The sequence below is a fragment of the Rhea americana genome, unplaced genomic scaffold (genome assembly GCF_003343005.1).
Source record: "Rhea americana isolate MKP2758 unplaced genomic scaffold, rheAme1 scaffold_209, whole genome shotgun sequence".
In the NCBI taxonomy this organism is placed as follows: domain Eukaryota; kingdom Metazoa; phylum Chordata; class Aves; order Rheiformes; family Rheidae; genus Rhea; species Rhea americana.
The window spans coordinates 1,043,480-1,061,754 of record NW_028186249.1 but is presented as its reverse complement, the minus strand read 5'-3'; the positions used below and the strand labels follow the sequence as shown (position 1 = coordinate 1,061,754).

The following is an 18,275-nucleotide window of genomic DNA, read 5'->3' as shown; positions in this document are numbered from 1 at the left end:
TCTGAATAAAATGTTTTTTCTTAGCTGGAAAAGTTTATGATAGTCTTAAGAAGTATATTTTTATGAATTTTTTTCGTTCATTTACTAGTTTTTCAGAATCTGTTTTAGTTGCTGGAATAATTCTCATCTTACTAAAATACTACACTGAAAACAGAAGCAAACTTCTTGCCTTACTCTCTTTAAGGCACCCCCATTTTCTTTAAGGCTTTTACTGCTCCCTTTACATATGGGACATTTGGCCAGTTTTATAGTGTTTTACTGATTGTTGCTAACAGCTGACTTCAAAGAGAGAGTATCCTTTCAGGGAAAGGATTAAAAATAACTAAGACCGTTCATGAGGTCTCTAGAAAACTCTTCCCACACTTGACAACTTGTTGTTGTCATAAATTTTAAATATGTTACCTGTCTAAACTTCTAAGCCAAATTTCCTGTCATTTGATATAGTTAACACATCTAACTCTGTTYTCCATCCCTCTTGTTACAGCAAATGACAGCTGTCTCAGACCTATTAGTGGAAATGGGAAACTTCTCTCTCCAGGTAAGATTTTATTTTTTTTGTATCACTCCCTGAGAAGTTAAATTTGGAGACTTTGACCTTCTCTTCATCCTTTCATGGGAGCTGTACACATATGTACTCTAATTTCTAACTGAAGTAGTTGTGTTTTTTCCAGTTCTGCTACTGTTTAGTAACAATATCAATGAAAAGCTAGTAATTAAACTTAGCATTCAGCTCACTTTTTTTTAACTTGCATCTTCAATGACCAATAGTGAATACCACACTTGAATGTATTTGTTGACCATCCACCAYGTGCGTTAAGACTGGGAATTAGTAGAAAGTTCTATTCACCACACTTTTTTTATAGACTTTTCAAAATAGACCACTTCTAAATTGAATCATATTTGTATCATTAGCAGAGTAGCTTTCCAGATGCTCCAGGAAACGGAGTCCTTGTTTCCTGTCTTTCTAACTTTTATTTCTTAAAACGAAAAGGGCTAAAGGTATTTGTTAAGGCGTATTGATGCACAAGGTTGGACTGTAATACTGCTTGAGTAAATAATCAATAGTAGACTTGAATAACGTGGTGACAGATGAAACACTAAAGCTCTGAACTAYTACATTCCCGTTTACTGTGAGGAGGAAGCTTGTCTCTGATGCAGGAAACACAGTTATGTGCTAATTTTCACTTCAAAAGTGCAGATTTCTGCTTTCGTGAGAGTGAAGGAGCATGCTAGTGCCATAGCCTGGTCTTCAGTTTAGATGAACGTGTGATACCATCCATTGCTATATAACAGTGCTCCTGCTGGCTACTTTTCAGCAGAAAAGAATCCCCAATTTTGCTTTTGGCACTGCTGTGCCTGTGGTGAGAAATTAAGCGTATCAACTTTGTGCTTATTGGAAAACATTTTCTCTGTTTTTACTAGTTTGCTAATACGCTGCGTTAGTTAAGAACACAGTCAGGAGGCCAAAGATAGATATTAATTCCCTTCTATTCAGCACTTGTCAGGATACACCTAGGGTACAGTGTCTGYTCTGGGATTCCCCATTATAAGGGGRGGAAAAAAACTCTTCTAAACTAGAGCCAGTCCAAAGGAGAGCATCTAGATGGTTTGAGATCTGGAGCATGCAATGTAGGAAGGAAGCTGAGTTTTTTCAATGAGAGGAGAGAAGGCTCGGGGATATCTAATTACCATCTTCAGCTTCCTAATGGGGAGCTGTAGAGAAGAGAACCAGGTTCTTCTCAGAGGTGCGTACTGAAAGGAGCAGAGGCAAAAGATAGAAGTTGCAGCAAGAGAAATTCCAAGTACGTATGAGGGGAATTCACAGAAAACGTGGTCAAACACTAGATCGTGGRACCATGGAGGGGCCCACATAGGAATTCCTTCCTTGAAGGTGTTTAGAGCTTGACTGGGAAGAACTTGGAATGACCTCAGCTGACTTGAGCTGGTCCTGCTTTGAAAAGGGGTTTGAACATGCAACCTACAGGTGTCTCATCCAACCTAAATTATTTTGTGACTCCATAGGCAAGAGATGGGGAGTGGAATTTTAAACAAATGTTGCTTTGCTCTGTTTAAGGCTTGCTGATTTAATGAATACACTGTGAAAATGCAGTTCTCTGAATGCTATTGAATGCTTTTATACCCTAAAAAGCAGTCTAATAGAAAGGGTATTTTCAGGAAGCAGCTTTTTAATGGTGTTTTTCTTGTTTTCATCTCCCTTAAGTGCCAGAGGATTATACTGTCAAGGAAGCAGAATTGAAAAKGGGAAGCTTGTTAGGACTGTGCCGTGGAAAATCTCCAACTTCCACTCAGGTAAAATAGTGCTGTGACTGAAAAGACCCTATTGCTGCTTTTAAGCTCTGCTCACATTTCCTAATATTTCATGTAGTCCTTTATTTCCTTTTGTAATGATTGCAGTAATAAACTGGAATGAGGGGGGAAAAAGAATATTGTTCACTTGCATTGAGAATTATATGTAAAAACATTAAGGCTCACACTGTTTATTTCCATTGYAAAAGGTCAGGAATATATCTGTGACTAGCTGATATAGCTCACTTGGCTAATGGTAAATCATTAAGTTCCAGTAATTTGTCTGTTTGCAGCTGTCCATCTTCTGTGCTCTGATGTGCATATACTTTAGTAAAGATCCTAAAGTAAGAAAAGGAAGGTATTATGTTTGATATCTACAAGTTGTAAATCTGGGGGGGGGGGTGCTGACTTGTAGATTTCTGAAGATCATAGTGTTTTCTTGTTTTCTCTGCTGCTAAGATGATGTAGGACAAAATATGGCTTAAGCTAGCAGGTTTTGGTTCTCATTTGTGCAGGCCGAGGGCATTATGCTTGGTTAATGATGCTCAACTGATGGCAATAATTCAAATACATGAGCTCCTCTGTCCCTACTGCCTAGATCATTTGATCTAGCTAAAAGCAATTTTAGTGGTGTTTTACTGATGGCAGGCATGCAGTAGCTGGTATATGCATGCACCCAGGGAATATTATTTCACAGCATTTCTATCCTTAAATATATGTTCTGATAACTTATACTTGCATTTTTAGCTCTTCCTGTATTTTATTGTTGGGAGTGACCAACAGACAAGCCCTGAGATGGAGATAGTTGTGGAAGAGACTGCCTCTGTCAGAGAGGTAAGTCTAGATGCTCTTAAAACATTTTGTGATGCTTGGGCCAGTTCTACTACTAGAGAACTTTTTCCTCGAACCATGTGTTGCTCAGATCACCAGGTAACACTGAAACAAAGGAAATATTTCCGCTCTAAAAGCCATCAGGGAGGAACTCCTCGGTTTTTCAACAAGTAGCAAGTAGATATCCTTACTTGTTCTTGATGAACATAGTCTGACTGTTCCAAGGAAACATGATGTTCTATGCTTATCTCAAGAGAGACATGGAGCTACTGGAGAGAGTCCAGYGCAGGGCTACAAAGRTGATCAGAGGTCTGGAGCATCTGCCCTATGAGGAAAGGCTGCGAGAGCTGGGCCTCTTTAGCCTGGGGAAGAGAAGACTGAGGGGGGATCTTATCAATGTGTATAGGTACCTGAAGGGAGGGTGTCAAGGGGATGGGGCCAAACTCTTTTCAGTTGTCCCATGTGACAGGACTGGAGGCAATGGGCAGAAATTGAAGCACAGCAAGTTTGGCCTGAACGTGAGGAGGAATTTCTCCACCATGAGAGTGACGGAGCACTGGAACAGGTTGCCCAGAGAGGTTGTGGTGTCTCCTTCTCTGGAGATCTTCAAKGCCTGCCTGGCTGCAACCCTGTCTAATATGCTCTAGGTGACCCTGCTTGAGGAGGGGGGTTGGACTAGATGATCTCCAGAGGTCCCTTCCAACCTTACTGATTCTGTGATCCATGTATGGTTGGTTAGCTACTGCTTTTAAAAATAACAATCCTTGAAATGATGTGCAATGACAGCAGAGCCCATCACAGTTGAATTTTGTTATATGGGAGTGAATATGCTTTTCAGTTGTTGTTCAGTTACTCTCTATAAATCTACAGATCTGCAAGTTGAGGTTGGTCTGACAGCATTGCTTAAAGAAGACTATGCAGCTTTCAGCAACAGCCATGGCAAAGTTAAGATAGCAGTATTTTAAAATAGTGAGGAGTCTTTAGGGATGTATATTCAAAAAGCTATTCTAACATGCTTGAAGTCACCAGCTTGTTTTTTTTTTTTTTTTTTTCTTAGTAGGTCACTAGCATTTTTCAAATTTTTTCAATAGAATTTGCTTCAGAAAAACAACATTGACAGCTTTTAAACAGTTTGTGGAAGCTGACTCTCCTGTTGTAGTAAATTTCCTACCTGAAAACTTGTTTTGTACTTCAAGAATGTAGTATGTAACTCAAGTATACCATGTATACATAATTATTTTGTTCCTAGGTATTTACCACTCAGCTGCTCAGTTTATATCCACTATAAAACCTAATGCAGATTTACTGAAAACTTTCTTTCTCAACCTATGCATTGAGTTAAGCCTCACCATATATTTCTCTTTTTCTAGTGTCTAAATTTAATGCTGGAAAAATCTGGATTATCAGGTTAGTTGAATTATCTTACTATTTAAGAGTTATCTTTAAGGGATTTCCAGTTTCTAAAGAGCTCTCTTGCTAACCCAAAATATAAAAATGTCCTTACTTTATTACAATGGTTTATGTGTCATTGTAATCTGAGAAGGACAGAAGAAAGGAATTTAAACTTGGAGTTTTGCTTTGATAAAGGCTGGCTGTGCAGTAGCTTTTGAAACATCAGTTTCAGGCTTTATATTTAATCTTAAAATGACAAAATCCACAATTTCTAGACTGTTTGCTTGAGTGCCTTTGCAGATGAAGGTGTTTGGCTGTTTGGGCATTTGTGTATTGCAGCGGGAAACATTGCGTGAAGTTAATTGTAAAAAATCAAAGTGTTTTTAGGCTGCTTTGTGAAAGCCAGTTAATCAATGTGAGGTCCCAGTTTCGCTGTTATCTCGGAGTCTGAGTGGTAGCAGTTCTAGTTTTAAACTGTAAAATGAGGGTTAAGGGAGAGATATAAATAGCACTGACATCACATGTGTATTTCTTGGCTCAACATGATGCTGATGAGGAGGAAGAGAGAAAAGCCTGGTGTGTCATTGTGTTTTCGATCTTTAGGTCTAACCTAACCTTTATTAAATATCGAGTTCTCTCTTACTGGGGGATAAAAACTGCAAACTTGGCCACGCTTTTGGAAACATAAAAGTTCACCTGAAAAATATTACTATGAAAATACACACTGAGTAGCCCAAGTGAAAATTAAATACTGTGCACTTGTATACATATGCATATGGGCGGAATAGTCAGTAATGTCTTGAAAATAGAAACTTAACTTTTTAATTTCCTTGTGGTATAAGTTCACTGCCAAGAAACAATGTTTCTGTTTTTATTTCTTGCTTTATATTACCATTCTTTTGAAAATTTTAAATTTGGCCTTCCATAGAGATTCATGTTCTGACTGCTCTCTTTAGAAGAGCTGTCAGAGTTCAGTGGATTTTGAAGCTGTAGTTTGAAAAGGCTGCCAGGTACTGTTTTCCCATCAGAAATCACTGCTGAGATTCCATTTGGGCTTTTAGTTATGAACGTCCAATTTTGGACCCTAGAGAGAATTTTTAAGTGCATTTTGATCTCTCACTTTTGATCAAATAAAAATATGATTAAATTTGTTCCTCTTGTACATAATGCTTCATGTAGGTGCTAATTCTAAAGTATTTTAGTTTCTGACTATATCTTTTCTTCCTCTAATGTGAAGTTTACTGGAAATGTACAAAGCAGACAGAATGGGAGAGAGATGAGTTTCTTCCTTACAATATATTTTTTAATTTTTACATTATCCTTATTAGTATTATATTATTATTATTACAGTACATTTTAAGGTGCTTTTCATCAGTTTAAATGGTATAGTGACAACAGAAGTTCATTGTCAAATTCACTCTCAGCATTTCTGCAGCTGAAACTTTTTCCCTCCTAACTTGTTAATTTTTTCTTCTGCAGTTTTTTTAGCTACATGTTGCCATTTCATTTCGTTTGGTTTCTTCCCGAACCAGGGAAATTAGGTAGCTGAGGAAGTGGTCATAGAAACAGACAGACATTTATAAAAATAAGAGAAAGTCATTTTCAGGAGGCAAAAGTGTTTTTTCTAGGGCCCGGGGAAGGAAGCTGAAGCTACTTTTTCATTCTTCAAAAATCTGTTTCTTTTCAGAATCTAAGTTTGTCAGAGTTGCAAGAATGGGAAGGCTCTTACACTCACCAAGGATTAAGGAGGAACACTTACTAAGAGTTTTTTTTTTTTTTTTCTTTTGTAACAACAGTGTTGGCTAATAATTTTCCCTCTATTTAGTTTTGTGTGTTTATTTACTTATTTATTTTTGTAGGTGGCAACTGGCATTTGAGAAGGTTTGACTGGTGCTATGAAGCAGGGGAAGCATTAAGTCAGGAAGTAAGAGGACCTTCTTTTTGATTTGAGTCACACAATACGTAGTTTGTTCCATTTTTCTTTAGAGATTTTTCCTGAAGAAAACTGCATTAAAGCAAATCTATGGAGTTTTTTGTGGGTGATGCATTGCTAGGCACACTGTTCTGTTTTCTCATGGTCTCGTGAAGACAGTGTTGGCTGTGGTTTAAAAGGTAAATCTTAAGCACTTGACTCTTCTTTTCAGGGATTATTAAGCCACATCCACATATGCCACTTTTCCTGAAGTCTAAACTTAGCATGAATTAAAGATGTTCAGATCTACCAATGATAAGCACAGGGTATTAACTTGTAAAACACAGAGGTGCAAAGAAAATAGATGGTTCAGTGGGATATTTCGGAAGGATTCTTGAGGTGCAGATGGAATACTTAATGTGCTCTTGCAAAGTTGTTTCTAAGTGCTGGATGTTATGTGGATATTTGTGCTCTTCTGTGGAAAAGCAAAACACCATGGACTATGCATGACATTAAAAAAAAAAAAAAAAAAAAAACTTCAGGCTTTAGGAAAAAAAGCACAAGGACTTGCAGGCTCGTAAATATACTGTGCTTTCTCTTTCTCTAGACTGCCACTCTGAAGGAGCTTAATGTTTGCAGAGGGGATACTTTGGTTGTAACTGAAGGAAGACTTCCACCAAAGGTAAAATAATGGGGGTTGTTTGTGATCTTTAGTCAATTGACTTTTCTGGAGACTTGAATATGATAACGTTCTTTTTTTCCTCTTATTTCAGAATTTTTCTACTGAAAAAATCAAGCTTTTTGTAGTTTCATAGTTTCTCAATTATGAGACTATTATAAATAGTCTCTCTGTATCTATTATTCTTTCAACCTCAGTAGCAGAAGTCTTGCCTGTTGTGTAGCTTCCTAGTCTAAATGCATCTTAGAATATTGTTAAGGTTACTAATCTGAAGGAAATCACTATTTCTGGCAAGCAAGATGAGCAATAATCAGTGCACAGGAGTCCTCCTGAAGGCACAGTCCTTACACTTTTATATCCTCACCAAACAGTAAAAATAGAGGAACTTACCTGTTTGTCTTGTTGTACTGAGTATTGTATTTGAAAATGAATGGCCCATATTGGAGACTGTCTTGACAGCAATGACTCTGCAATTAGAAGGGCTCTGTGCTAACAAATCTCAAGTGGTGTAGGGCATTATAAGTCAAAACAAAAGGCTAAAACACTTGGCAGCAGGCAGACAGTGCAGCTCTCAGCAAATGTATGGTGAATAAAGCTTCATACTGGACAAACTTGGATATTTTTGATAGCTTTGTTCTCAAAAAATTGTGGGATAAGAGCTTCTCTAACAGTGAAATGAGTGGTGATAAACCTGCATGTGGAGAAAAAAAAAAGAAAAGAAAAAGAAATACAGTCTCTAAGAAGAGGAGAGAGACATCAACTTAAGTGTCCTTTTCTGGCCACACAGAGCAGATGAGGAAAAACTCTGAAAAGCTGCTGAAGTGGCAAAATACCTTTGTAATTAGTGAACTTAGATGAGTACAAGGTCTTCCATCAAGTTCATGTCTGTGTCCARATCTGCAGGAAATAGTCACTCAGTTGCACTTGTCGTGTCACATGCCATGATAGCAAAACAGGATGGGTGATTTTATGCTACATAAGGCCCGATTTTTTTTCACTTCATAAAAAAGTAGGAAGTCAGTGTAGGTGATGTAGAATCCTAGATGAACACGGATGCCTTCACAAAAGCTGAGACTTGAACAAATCTTGTCCATTTTTCCTGAGATGGAAGCTGAACGTTGTTTSTTACCTATTTTGGAACACACAGGCTACTAGACACTTTTTGTTCGCTTTTCAGGGTTTCCTGAAAATACCCATCTGGTGGTACAGCCCTTTAAATCATACGGAACATCGAGAGAATGCACGAGACCAAGTGAACGGCGTGACCTGCAAGATGGAGGCTTTGCAGGTGTCTCCAGTAGGAGGTGAGCTCAATCAGTTTTTGAAAGTAATCATAGGGTCTAGTTGCCTGTGATAGCACACAAAGCCCTCAGGCTTTGAGTCAAAAAAAAAAAAAGTCCTTTTTTATTTTATTTTATTTTTTTTTACCCCAAGCCTTAAAATACTCCTGAAACCTAGCTATACAAGTCTTAACAAGCTTATTGTGAAAGAAACCACATAAGAAATGGTTGTAACTATATTACTAGGGCAGGAATGATGGAAGGGACTGTTTTTATGCTCCTTAGTTTGGTCAAGAGCTCCTATGCTCCTTATTTGGTCAAGAGTAAAGATCTTCACTGAATTTTGAAGCAGAAGCAATTATCTTTCAACAAATAAAATAGCTACTGCATACTTTGAGTGGCAGTATTGTAGGACATCTTCTCAAAAAGCTTATGAATGTTTGGCTTCAAATACCAAACTCCTAGTACTGCTTTTAACTCACCTCATGCTAAATTGCTTTATGAGAAGCTATAAAATGAGAGATGAATAAATGTGGTGTGACTCTCCAGGACACTACGTGCAGGTATTTTAATTTGTGTTTGTTATTCTAAAAGTCAAATCCAAATCAAAAACAAATGAGAGTAGGAAAAAGTAAGGATTGAGAAGGAGGAAGGAAAATGAAGTGAGGACAACTGCAAGTTGGAGAAAGGGGAGCAAACCAATGCTCTTTTATATAAGAAAATAAAATTTTTCCTTTGCTGTGGAGCTGTGTTGCACTGCATAACCCCCATCCTTTTAGAAGGATTTTTGTTTTTGCATTTTTCTCTTTTTCTCTCAAGAGTTCCATTTTCTTCCCTGTTGACTTCAATAGTGTAGGTGAGAGCACTTTCATTTTTCTTGTGACACACTCTACATTTCAGAATCATAAAAAATAATTATCAATTTTTATGGGTTCCTATGACCGGTTATATTTTTAAAATTTGCCATATAGAATCAGTTTGAACTCTTTGTAAGCTAACGGAAGGTATTTTATTGACTGTATATGTTTCTTTAACTATGMTCAAAGAAATCTACATCAGATGCCTTCTAAACTAAATGAAATCTCTGCTTAAAGTGACTATTTTCTCTTAGGACAATAATACAATGATATTGACTCTTCTCTCCATCTCTCTCTGTCTCTCTCTCTTTCTTGTGTCTTTGTCTCCCACCAGAATATATCCAAACAGACATGGATCTTTGTTACGCTGGCAGTATAGAAATAGCAGGAGAAGCTTCTTTGGAAGATCTGAAGATTCAGGTTAGATGTTCTGCTGTGTTCTAAATGTACAGCAACACTGATTAATTGAGCTATATTAATACATATTTTTTATTTCCTTTTCCCTTGTCTCCAGTATGTTCTGATATGGCATTTGCTTATATGCCATGTTCAGTGGTAAGTATCAAGAGGCAATTTGAGCATGTAGCTCAGATTATTTCCTTAGTATGTTCCCTGCAGTTGCCATTCTACCTGTCACGTGTTCCCAGCTGCAAAAGCCTTGTTGCACTTCATCTGAAACTTAGGGTTACAGCCGTATTTTTATTTCACAATGTAAAAATGATTAATGAGAGGAATGCACCCATACAAGCACTTCCTRAAGAGCCACTTGCTATTTCCACATCGTTCCTATATTAGTTTTTTTTGTGTGTTTTCATATGTTGAACATAATGAATGAAGAATTGCTTTAGATGCAGAGATGGTCGTATCTGTCATTTGCGAAAGTGTGGCTTAGTTTCCGTGGCCAGAAACTAAGGTACCTTTTAATGCTTTTTAGTAAGAAAAATATGATTTATTAAGCTTACAAAAAAACAAAACAACACAAAAACAGCCAACTACCAAACAACTCTTTTGTAAAGCTCTTCCACTGTTTAGCTAGTTGATTGTTCTAATTAAACTGCATTATTATCTCTTCCGATTCTGATCCATACCAACACTTGCTGTTTTGGGTGGATGTCTGTTTCTCAGTCTCGGCCAAACTGCTGCTGTGAAATACTGTGACATTTGCATCTTATGAACATGGAAATGTATCTTAGTGTGGAAATAATATTGTTTGGTTAAAGGCGGGAAGGAGCTTGCTCAGCACTTGACTAGAGATTATGGTAATGATTTTGTTAGTCTCATTCTTCCAGTTATAAAAATTCTGGTTGAAAAAAAAAATCACGACTTTGTAAGAGACCTGCGTTAATTGAGAAGTGCTGGGAGGGAGTGAAGTCCAACTTGCTTTGAGGTTGAGAAAAGAATCTTTCCATCATAGCCTCCATCTGTAAGTTGCAAGCAACCATTGGTGCGGGATAAGTCTAAATATCCTGCCATATTTCTAAATTGTTTTAATATTGCACTGAGAAGCAGTCAAGGAATTTTTTTCATCTCTCCAAGAAGACTGGCTGCTGAAATTATTGAAGAGATGTTTGGTTTTTCAGGCCATGACTTTGCCGTGTTGCCAGGAGCAGATTGTTCCACTACCTGCATTTCTCAGAGCCTGGACAGTGGAAAGTAAGCGCCTAGGCAAGCTTTTACGAAACAACAAACAGCAACTCAAGTAGGTTTCTTATTGAACACTAAAGTAACTTAGCAACAGACTGATGGTTTACTGGATTGTGAAATGGATTGGTGGAGGGAGAAAAATCAGTTCAGTCAAATGTCAACAGAAGGCTCTTTTCTGCTTGTTTCAATTTTTATAAGTTAAGCACCTGTTGTAACTCAAGTGCTGTGAAAGGGAGAGGTGGGAGCATAAACAAATCATGTCATGCTTATTCTGCTAAGCTTTATTTTAAATGCTTTGAATGCAATTTATATACCTTCCTGAGTTTCAATTTTGGTTCCAATTTTTTCTTACTTTGGTTTTGCAGATAACTGAATTTAGAATATATGACTGAAAATATATGTGTATAATCTTTGTTTTGTTATCAGTGAATATAAGCTGGGAGCCAGAGTGGAAATCTGCATAGAACCTCTGCAAAAAGAAGAGAATTTGGGGTAAATCCTCAAGATACTTGATACTTATTGRTGCATGTTTGAGACTTAAGCTAGCAGCTTTTAACTTAAATAGTTCCTGTTAGGATTACAGATATCAGTAGTTTGTGCAAGAATACTTTGGAGCTTTCATTTTTTGCTGGTAGAACCTTGCTTTAAAATTGAAGGGTAGGGTGGGGAGGAGTAGTGATTTGGGATTCTGAAAGGATGATTCGCAAAAACTGTCTGTCTGTCTCTTCCTCATGGCAGCCCTCATGAACTGYTGCTTCGAGTACAGATGGGCATACCAGGGCAGAGGGACTACTACTGCTCCACAGATTTGGTCTGGGATATCTCCAAGGAATGCACTACCTGGGCACTGAGGCAAAGAGTTGCTTCTCATTATTGTCTCCCTGTAGATAAAATTGAAATAGCCAAATACTTTCCTGAAAAATTTGAGTGGCTGCCGATATCTAGCTGGGTAAGATCTGGAATGACAGAGTCCAACAGCTGTTTTKAGAAAAGTGTGTGTTGGTTTGTGCTGCAGTCTTTGAGTATATATGAGTGCAGAGCCTTATTTTCCTGCAAACTGTGGAGTGAATTTGGAAAGTGGGTGGAGGTGGTTTACTTCCTCAGGGATCTGCTTAGGTCTTTTTGAAATCGTAATAAAAACAATAGGTGTTTCATCACTTCTTCAATTAGCAGATCTTGCAGTTCTGCCAAGTTAACCAGGTGGAAATCTTCTGGGGAAGAGAGCAGTTATGGTTAGCAGAGAACACACCACTCCTGCATCCTGTCTCTTCTGAGTCTAATAATTGAAAAGTTAGTTGCAGGTCATGAACGTGGAATCATTTGCTTTGCAAATGTGTAGTTTCATTGAATTTCTCTATAGCTATGGAAGTTAGATAACAGAAATACTGGAGATTTGCAGAGGTAGCACAAAATGAAAGCATTTCTCTTCACTATAGTTTCTGTGGTCAAGGGTCACTGTTAACAAGTCATGAAGTGTCATTTACTATGGTTAACATAGCAAGCTGGAAGGGAAAGAGACAGGTAAGTGTTTTTTGTTTTCCTTAAATAAGCTGCAGCTGCTGACAAAAGTAGCTATTTAATTYTCTTTACAATAAGCCTTTAATATGGAAGAATAGCTACTGGGGACCTAYAGATTTAGAAAGAATTGTCAGCAAATATCCATTTAAGTAACTTTTTGAAATCTGCTATATATGTCTTCTGTTTTGATTTTTATCAGACTCAACAGATTTCAAAGAGGAAACGGAAGAAAAAACAGGAGAGTTTACAGTCAGCACCTTATCACCTGAAAGATGGAGACATCATTGGAGTGAAGGTAAATGTGTTTTACTTTGGTTTAGGTTGAAGCACCCCCGACACACGCACACACCACTAGCAGTGTCTTCATTTCTTCCTTGTTTTTCTGCATCTTGTTACACCTGTATGAAAGTGCTGATATGTGGATCTGGACAACACATTCTATGGACAGGGGAAATTTGTTGCTGCTGATGCTTTTTGTCCCTTTTCTCCTGTTCTTAACTAGCCTGATGGAAATGTCATGCTTTCACCCTTACATCCTGCTGCAGACACTAGAGGGCGATACTTAGAGGCTCYTGTGCAACTCTCCCTTAGCCAGTGCAAAATCAGTTGTTGGTCTATGCTCAAATGCTATCTGGAGGAAACTGTGGATTTTTCTTGCCCTTGTTCTATGAACTATTTTTTCCAAATTAAAATGAAATCCAAGGACATTTTTCMTTTAAAATATTCTAAATTTAAATCATAGCATTTTCCATAGAAATATTACAGATCTGTTTAAATAAATGAAAATAAATAAATAAATAAATAAGATTACCCAGCAACATRTTGAGCTCTGAATTGTCAGTCAGGCTGATTTATGAGACTTCTGAAAGAACATACTCTCTGGGTTTTAAAGCAATACAGGGGAAGTCCAGTGTCCTAGTCTGATGAATTAAGCTATTGAGCAATATCTCTGATGCCAGTTCGTTGTTAAATACAGTTCRTTGCTAATTACAGAAACTAAAGAGCTGCAAGGTTTTTTTTTTTCTTTTTTTTTTACTTTTTTATTTTGCGTGTAGTTACCTGAATTTAATTGTTTTAAAACTAATTAGAAAAAATGCTCTGACAATGAATTGTTTAAACTGAGCTACATATGAGGCACACTTTTTTGGCAGATGAAAATAATATATTAATACACTCAATCCCTTTTGACAACAGAACCTTCTCCTTGATGACACAAAGGACTTCAGCACAGTRAGAGATGATGTTGGAAAAGAGAAGCAAAGGCAGCTTGTTTTAGAAAAAAAGAAAAGGTATTGAGTATTTACTTTTCTGTTGAAATATTCAGGTGTCTTTTGCTGCTTTTCACACTAACTTTTTACTTGGATATCTCTTTAGCATAGTGATAGTGGGATGTTCTTAGAGCACACAATCGCATTAGCACTAAAACACAGCACTGAAAGAAGCGCTCAAGTTAGTTAAAAGCAATTAAAAATTTCCTGTTTTAAGTGCCATGTTCCTACACTGAACCTCAGCTTTTTCCTTGCAACACACTCAGTTTAGCTCTGTCTCTGGAGATGAAAAATGAATTCTTTGTCTGCACAGACCTTATATAGGATGTGAGAGAGAGCTTGCAAAGTTGTTCGTACACCTAAATGGAAATCAAGTTCTAATCCAACTGGCGTATGCCACTGTTGGTGCTTAGGCTAAACCCCAAATTAGGCATCCTTCTTTCTATCTTTCTTTCTTTTAATAGCCGACAAGCTGAACGTTTACAGAACTACATTCTTTCTGAGGAAAAGGTGAATGTTAAGCACCGTAAACCAGAAGTGGCTCTTTCAATCAATGTTGGAGTTTTCAGATAGCACCAGGCAAATGATTTCTTCACCAGACCATACTGCCGATATACTAAATTGGAATGGAGTACCTCAACTGGACCAGCGAGAGGGATGGACTTCCCTGAAGTGTCTTCAAGAATCACCGAGACAGACTGAATATGGGATTTAGGATGACTCTGGTTTTCTTTTAATATCTCTTGGTGAAGTGCTTTAGCATCCCTTTATCCACGTGATACTCTCAGGCTAGGTATAATGCACTTTATCCATGGGAAAACTGATTAATATATTGTGTAACCTTTCAGTGACTGTTTTGTAATCACTTTAAGTGTTTTTTTTTTTAATCAGAAGAACTGGCATCTTGCACCATCACTACAGAGTTTGCTAGAGTTTTTAATGCAGTCATAAACCCTGTTTTTTAGAAATTACTGTACCATCTCTCATCACTGAAAATACTAGTAATAGTAGAATTTGATTTTTCTCTCTGATATATAAATCTAAGTCAGTAGTAGCTTGAATCAGATTTCACACATGAGAGAAATGTGGAAATCTGGACAAAGCATGCTAAATAGACTCCAGAGAGGAGCAAGTTGAAAATTTGTTGAGCTTCTAAAACCTGAAGACCCGTAATTTTCTGAGATGAAACAACAGTGTAGTAGCCTTGAATTTCAAAGTTGCTATTGCTATTTTKTTGTCCACAAGCTTTATTAACAAACAAAAAGGGCAAAAAAAATGGCAGATCTGATGGTATTGAGGGGTTTTATTTTATTAAGGAAAAAGGCTTGTATTTATTTTTCGTACTCTTATTCAGAGGATTTTCCTTCACTTCACATTTGTTTGGCTGTTTTAGTATCCTTTGAGACATTTGAGAAAGAGCAAGAAAATGCTTATCTTGATGGTGATTTACAGTCCCCATAATAGAAGGRACGACGTATGTCCTTGAATACCAGCTGAAATGAGTATCAAAAGTTCTTGTGTATTAAGTAAAATGTTTACTGAATGGTTGTAGGGTGTTCTCAATCTAGAGATCCAACATGTAAGTATCTGATGAGAGGCCATATTTTGTTACTGAGGCTGGGAATCAGGGTTTACTAAATGTTGATGTTTCTGTTGCCTTTATTCAAACAGCGCAAATATTTACAACACTTAAATGGTATTTCTCTACTGTATGCGATTAGCCATAACKTAATTTCCCATCAGGTTCATAATTTTCTTTGAGTRTAAGTAGTACTGACAAATTAACGAAAACTCTTAATGGAGYTATTTGCTTATAGTTAGACTTTAAGCCTTTTTTCAATGATAAGGTGAAAAAGGAAAGGAAGAAGRTAACACATAAGCTGTTCTGTGTAGCAGTAGAGTGCTGATGGCATGTAAACGTGTTTGCTTTTCTCACTGGAAACCTGCATAAATTAAGTCTGTTATCAAACATACTACAAAGCCGTGCTGAACTGTACAAATGGCCGGCAAACATCTTTTGAAACGAGTAAGGTAATGTTCAAATACAGCTTTTGAAACATAGGCTGAAGTACCTTTTAATTAAAACTGTAATAATGAGTGAACAAAATAAGTGCAACTCTTGAGGACTACAGTAAATGATTTCATGTATGCATAGAGGTTTCTGTTGTARACATGCCAATACAGCAGGTTACTAAAGTTTTGGCTGATGTGGGAAGATCCTCTGATTTAATTTTTACAGTTTAACAATATTCTATTGTTTTGGACAGCTTCGAAACAAAACCCTCAGTTCTGAGGGAACAAAAAAAAAGTCAGAGCATCACCTTATCTTGAAGCCTATGAACAGTAATTATTTCACATATTTTTAAAATTCAACAATTTGCTGATTCAGCCAATAAGACGGTGTTATCATTTCCAAACTTTTTTGGTTTTAGGTTTTACTTGAATAATTCAGTCCTAGTTTTATGGATAGATTTTTTTTTGATTGAGCCATTTTTTTCCCCCTCTGAGTTACTTTGCATAGCCTCCTTCCATTTTAATAGGAGTTTTTGTGAGCCACAGGCTTACAGAAATTATTGCACATGCTGATTACCAAGGTAAACAAGGAATCTTTGCATTTGCAAATTATTCTATTACATTGCACTTACTTTGCTGTCACTTTAGCTCCTCAAATCCCATTCTGGACAGCTGTACTGAGCTTGACTTTTTCCCTTGCCTATGTTTTAATCTCTGGTCTCTTCCTGAAAACATGAAATTTGGAGAAATTTAAATACAGAATACAAGCACTAAAATGGGGATTTTAGTATGTGCCTTTGTTGAAGTGTAATGTAGTAGTGCCTGCACTGAACCAATATTGAATTATTTCTAATGTTGGCTCAAAATGAATATTTTTTAGAATTATTGTGGACCATTCCACAATGAAAGAGTTTGTTAAAAATGGGGGGAGAGGGAACATCTTTTTAAAATGGAGTCTTTGTGATTCCACAGTTTATCATGATTRTATTCCAAGGCATAGAAGAACTTTCTTCTTTATTTTTCAAGTGTACTTCACAAATAAAGAGTCATTTATATATGTCTATTTGATTAGTCTCTATATGTCTGACATATGTTRATTGGGAATGGGGTAGATTATTTTCTAACACTGGACAGGGCACAGACTCGATTATTTATTTACTTATTTATTTTGCATACCTGTTCCTAGGACTGCATCCTGATCTGTGTGAAAAGTTCCCCAGACCTGGCTGGGCTTGCGCTGTCATCCTAGAGACTGAAGTTCAGTAGGAGGATCGGGATTTTGATGCGAGCTGAAGTGATTTTTTTCTTGTCTTACACTTTCMCCTTTTTTCGAGAAGCGTGATCTTGAGTTTACTGCCCGTAATTCTAGCTCCCAGTTATTGTATGTGTGCACACAACCATATTAATCTCGTCCGTTTTTCAAGAGAACGGCCTAATTCTTCTAGATGACTGTGGATCTGTGTAGAATAAGAARCAAGATTTCTGAAGAATAAGCTGTTAGCTTGTTACCTGTGCCTGATCCTGGTAGAGTTCTTCTAAAATAGCATTTGGTGCCTTATGTTCAACTCTGGGAATCTCATTAGGAGAAAGACTACTTCTTCTTCTTCTTTTTTTTTTTTTTTTTTCCCTCAAAATTCATTCCAGTTTGCTTAAGTGATTAGGGAGCTGAAGGAAGCGGCTAGTTTGGAGAACTAAGCTATCCTCTGTTGAATCCTCCTTTGAGAATACTCTATGGGTAGCTTGTATTTTGAAGCATTTTGCAAGTATAAACCCCAAGCAGAAAGAGAGCCCAAGGTAGTATAGGGTGACGTGCCTGGGACAGGTGAACTGATGACAGGAGAAGATGGGCTGTATTCCAGAGAAACAGCTTGATTGTGAGACTTGCTAACCGCTTGTGCAGCTTCTCCAAAGCTGTGGCTAACCACGGCACTACGGAGGCTATGAGAGCAAAGCAAGACTGCTGCAAGAGCAGGGCTTGCTGCTAGTGCCCTCCAGTGTGGTTAGCTGTGGTTTTTGGAAGCTGCCAACATTTCTGCTTAGCTTTTCAGTTACAGGCAAGTTAATCTCCAGCTTTTGCCATAGCTGGGACACTACAACTTCAGAATAAACAATGCCAAGCTGAGTTTGCAAGCAAGCTTAGAGAAGTAAGGATGTGAGCTCTAAGCCCTTGCTTCAATGGCTAGAAAGCTAAAAACTAAAGCATAATTTATTGTCATCTGACTTGACCCTCTTTGCCAACCTTGGTGAATCAGGCAGCATGGCTCTGTGTGCCGTTATGTGCAAAAGATACGATGATGGTGATGATGAAGATCCGTGCAAAGAGCTCTGCTGTAGCCAGGCACTGGASCCTGATCAGCTGTCTATACTGAATGGAGTTTGCAAGTACCACGGCTTCTGTACCTGTTGTGATCCATAAAGTAGAGTGCTTAATAAGGGCACTGTATTTTCTTAGAGTATCTCGAAAAATAGSTTACTGGATTATGGGCGTCTTGCTAGAAGAAACAGCGTCAGTTTCCTGTTTCACAAGTCTTTTCCATTTTAAAGCTTTGCTATGAACTTTAAATGTACCCCAGA

At 37.5% G+C, this 18,275-nt stretch overlaps 1 protein-coding gene across 8 annotated transcripts in view; it reads left to right on the top strand.

The window, feature by feature from the left end:
- The window catches only part of USP40 (ubiquitin specific peptidase 40), a 39,218-nt gene extending 22,454 nt beyond the window's left edge, over positions 1 to 16,764 (top strand). For 7 of the 8 annotated variants that reach the window (XM_085304400.1, XM_085304399.1, XM_085304396.1 and 4 more), the window contains 14 exons: positions 485 to 538; positions 2,222 to 2,310; positions 3,055 to 3,141; positions 4,509 to 4,545; positions 6,390 to 6,454; positions 7,050 to 7,124; positions 8,299 to 8,425; positions 9,593 to 9,678; positions 10,839 to 10,957; positions 11,329 to 11,394; positions 11,641 to 11,851; positions 12,620 to 12,715; positions 13,615 to 13,709; positions 14,153 to 16,764. In XM_085304400.1, the coding sequence (XP_085160526.1) occupies positions 485 to 538; positions 2,222 to 2,310; positions 3,055 to 3,141; positions 4,509 to 4,545; positions 6,390 to 6,454; positions 7,050 to 7,124; positions 8,299 to 8,425; positions 9,593 to 9,678; positions 10,839 to 10,957; positions 11,329 to 11,394; positions 11,641 to 11,851; positions 12,620 to 12,715; positions 13,615 to 13,709; positions 14,153 to 14,261 (1,316 nt within the window). In that variant the 3' untranslated portion in view covers positions 14,262 to 16,764. Of the gene's footprint in view, positions 1 to 484; positions 539 to 2,221; positions 2,311 to 3,054; positions 3,142 to 4,508; positions 4,546 to 6,389; positions 6,455 to 7,049; positions 7,125 to 8,298; positions 8,426 to 9,592; positions 9,679 to 9,772; positions 9,814 to 10,838; positions 10,958 to 11,328; positions 11,395 to 11,640; positions 11,852 to 12,619; positions 12,716 to 13,614; positions 13,710 to 14,152 lie in introns of those variants that run through there. The other variant, XM_085304401.1, reaches the window with a different exon arrangement.
- The last annotated feature ends 1,511 nt before the right edge of the window (positions 16,765 to 18,275 follow it).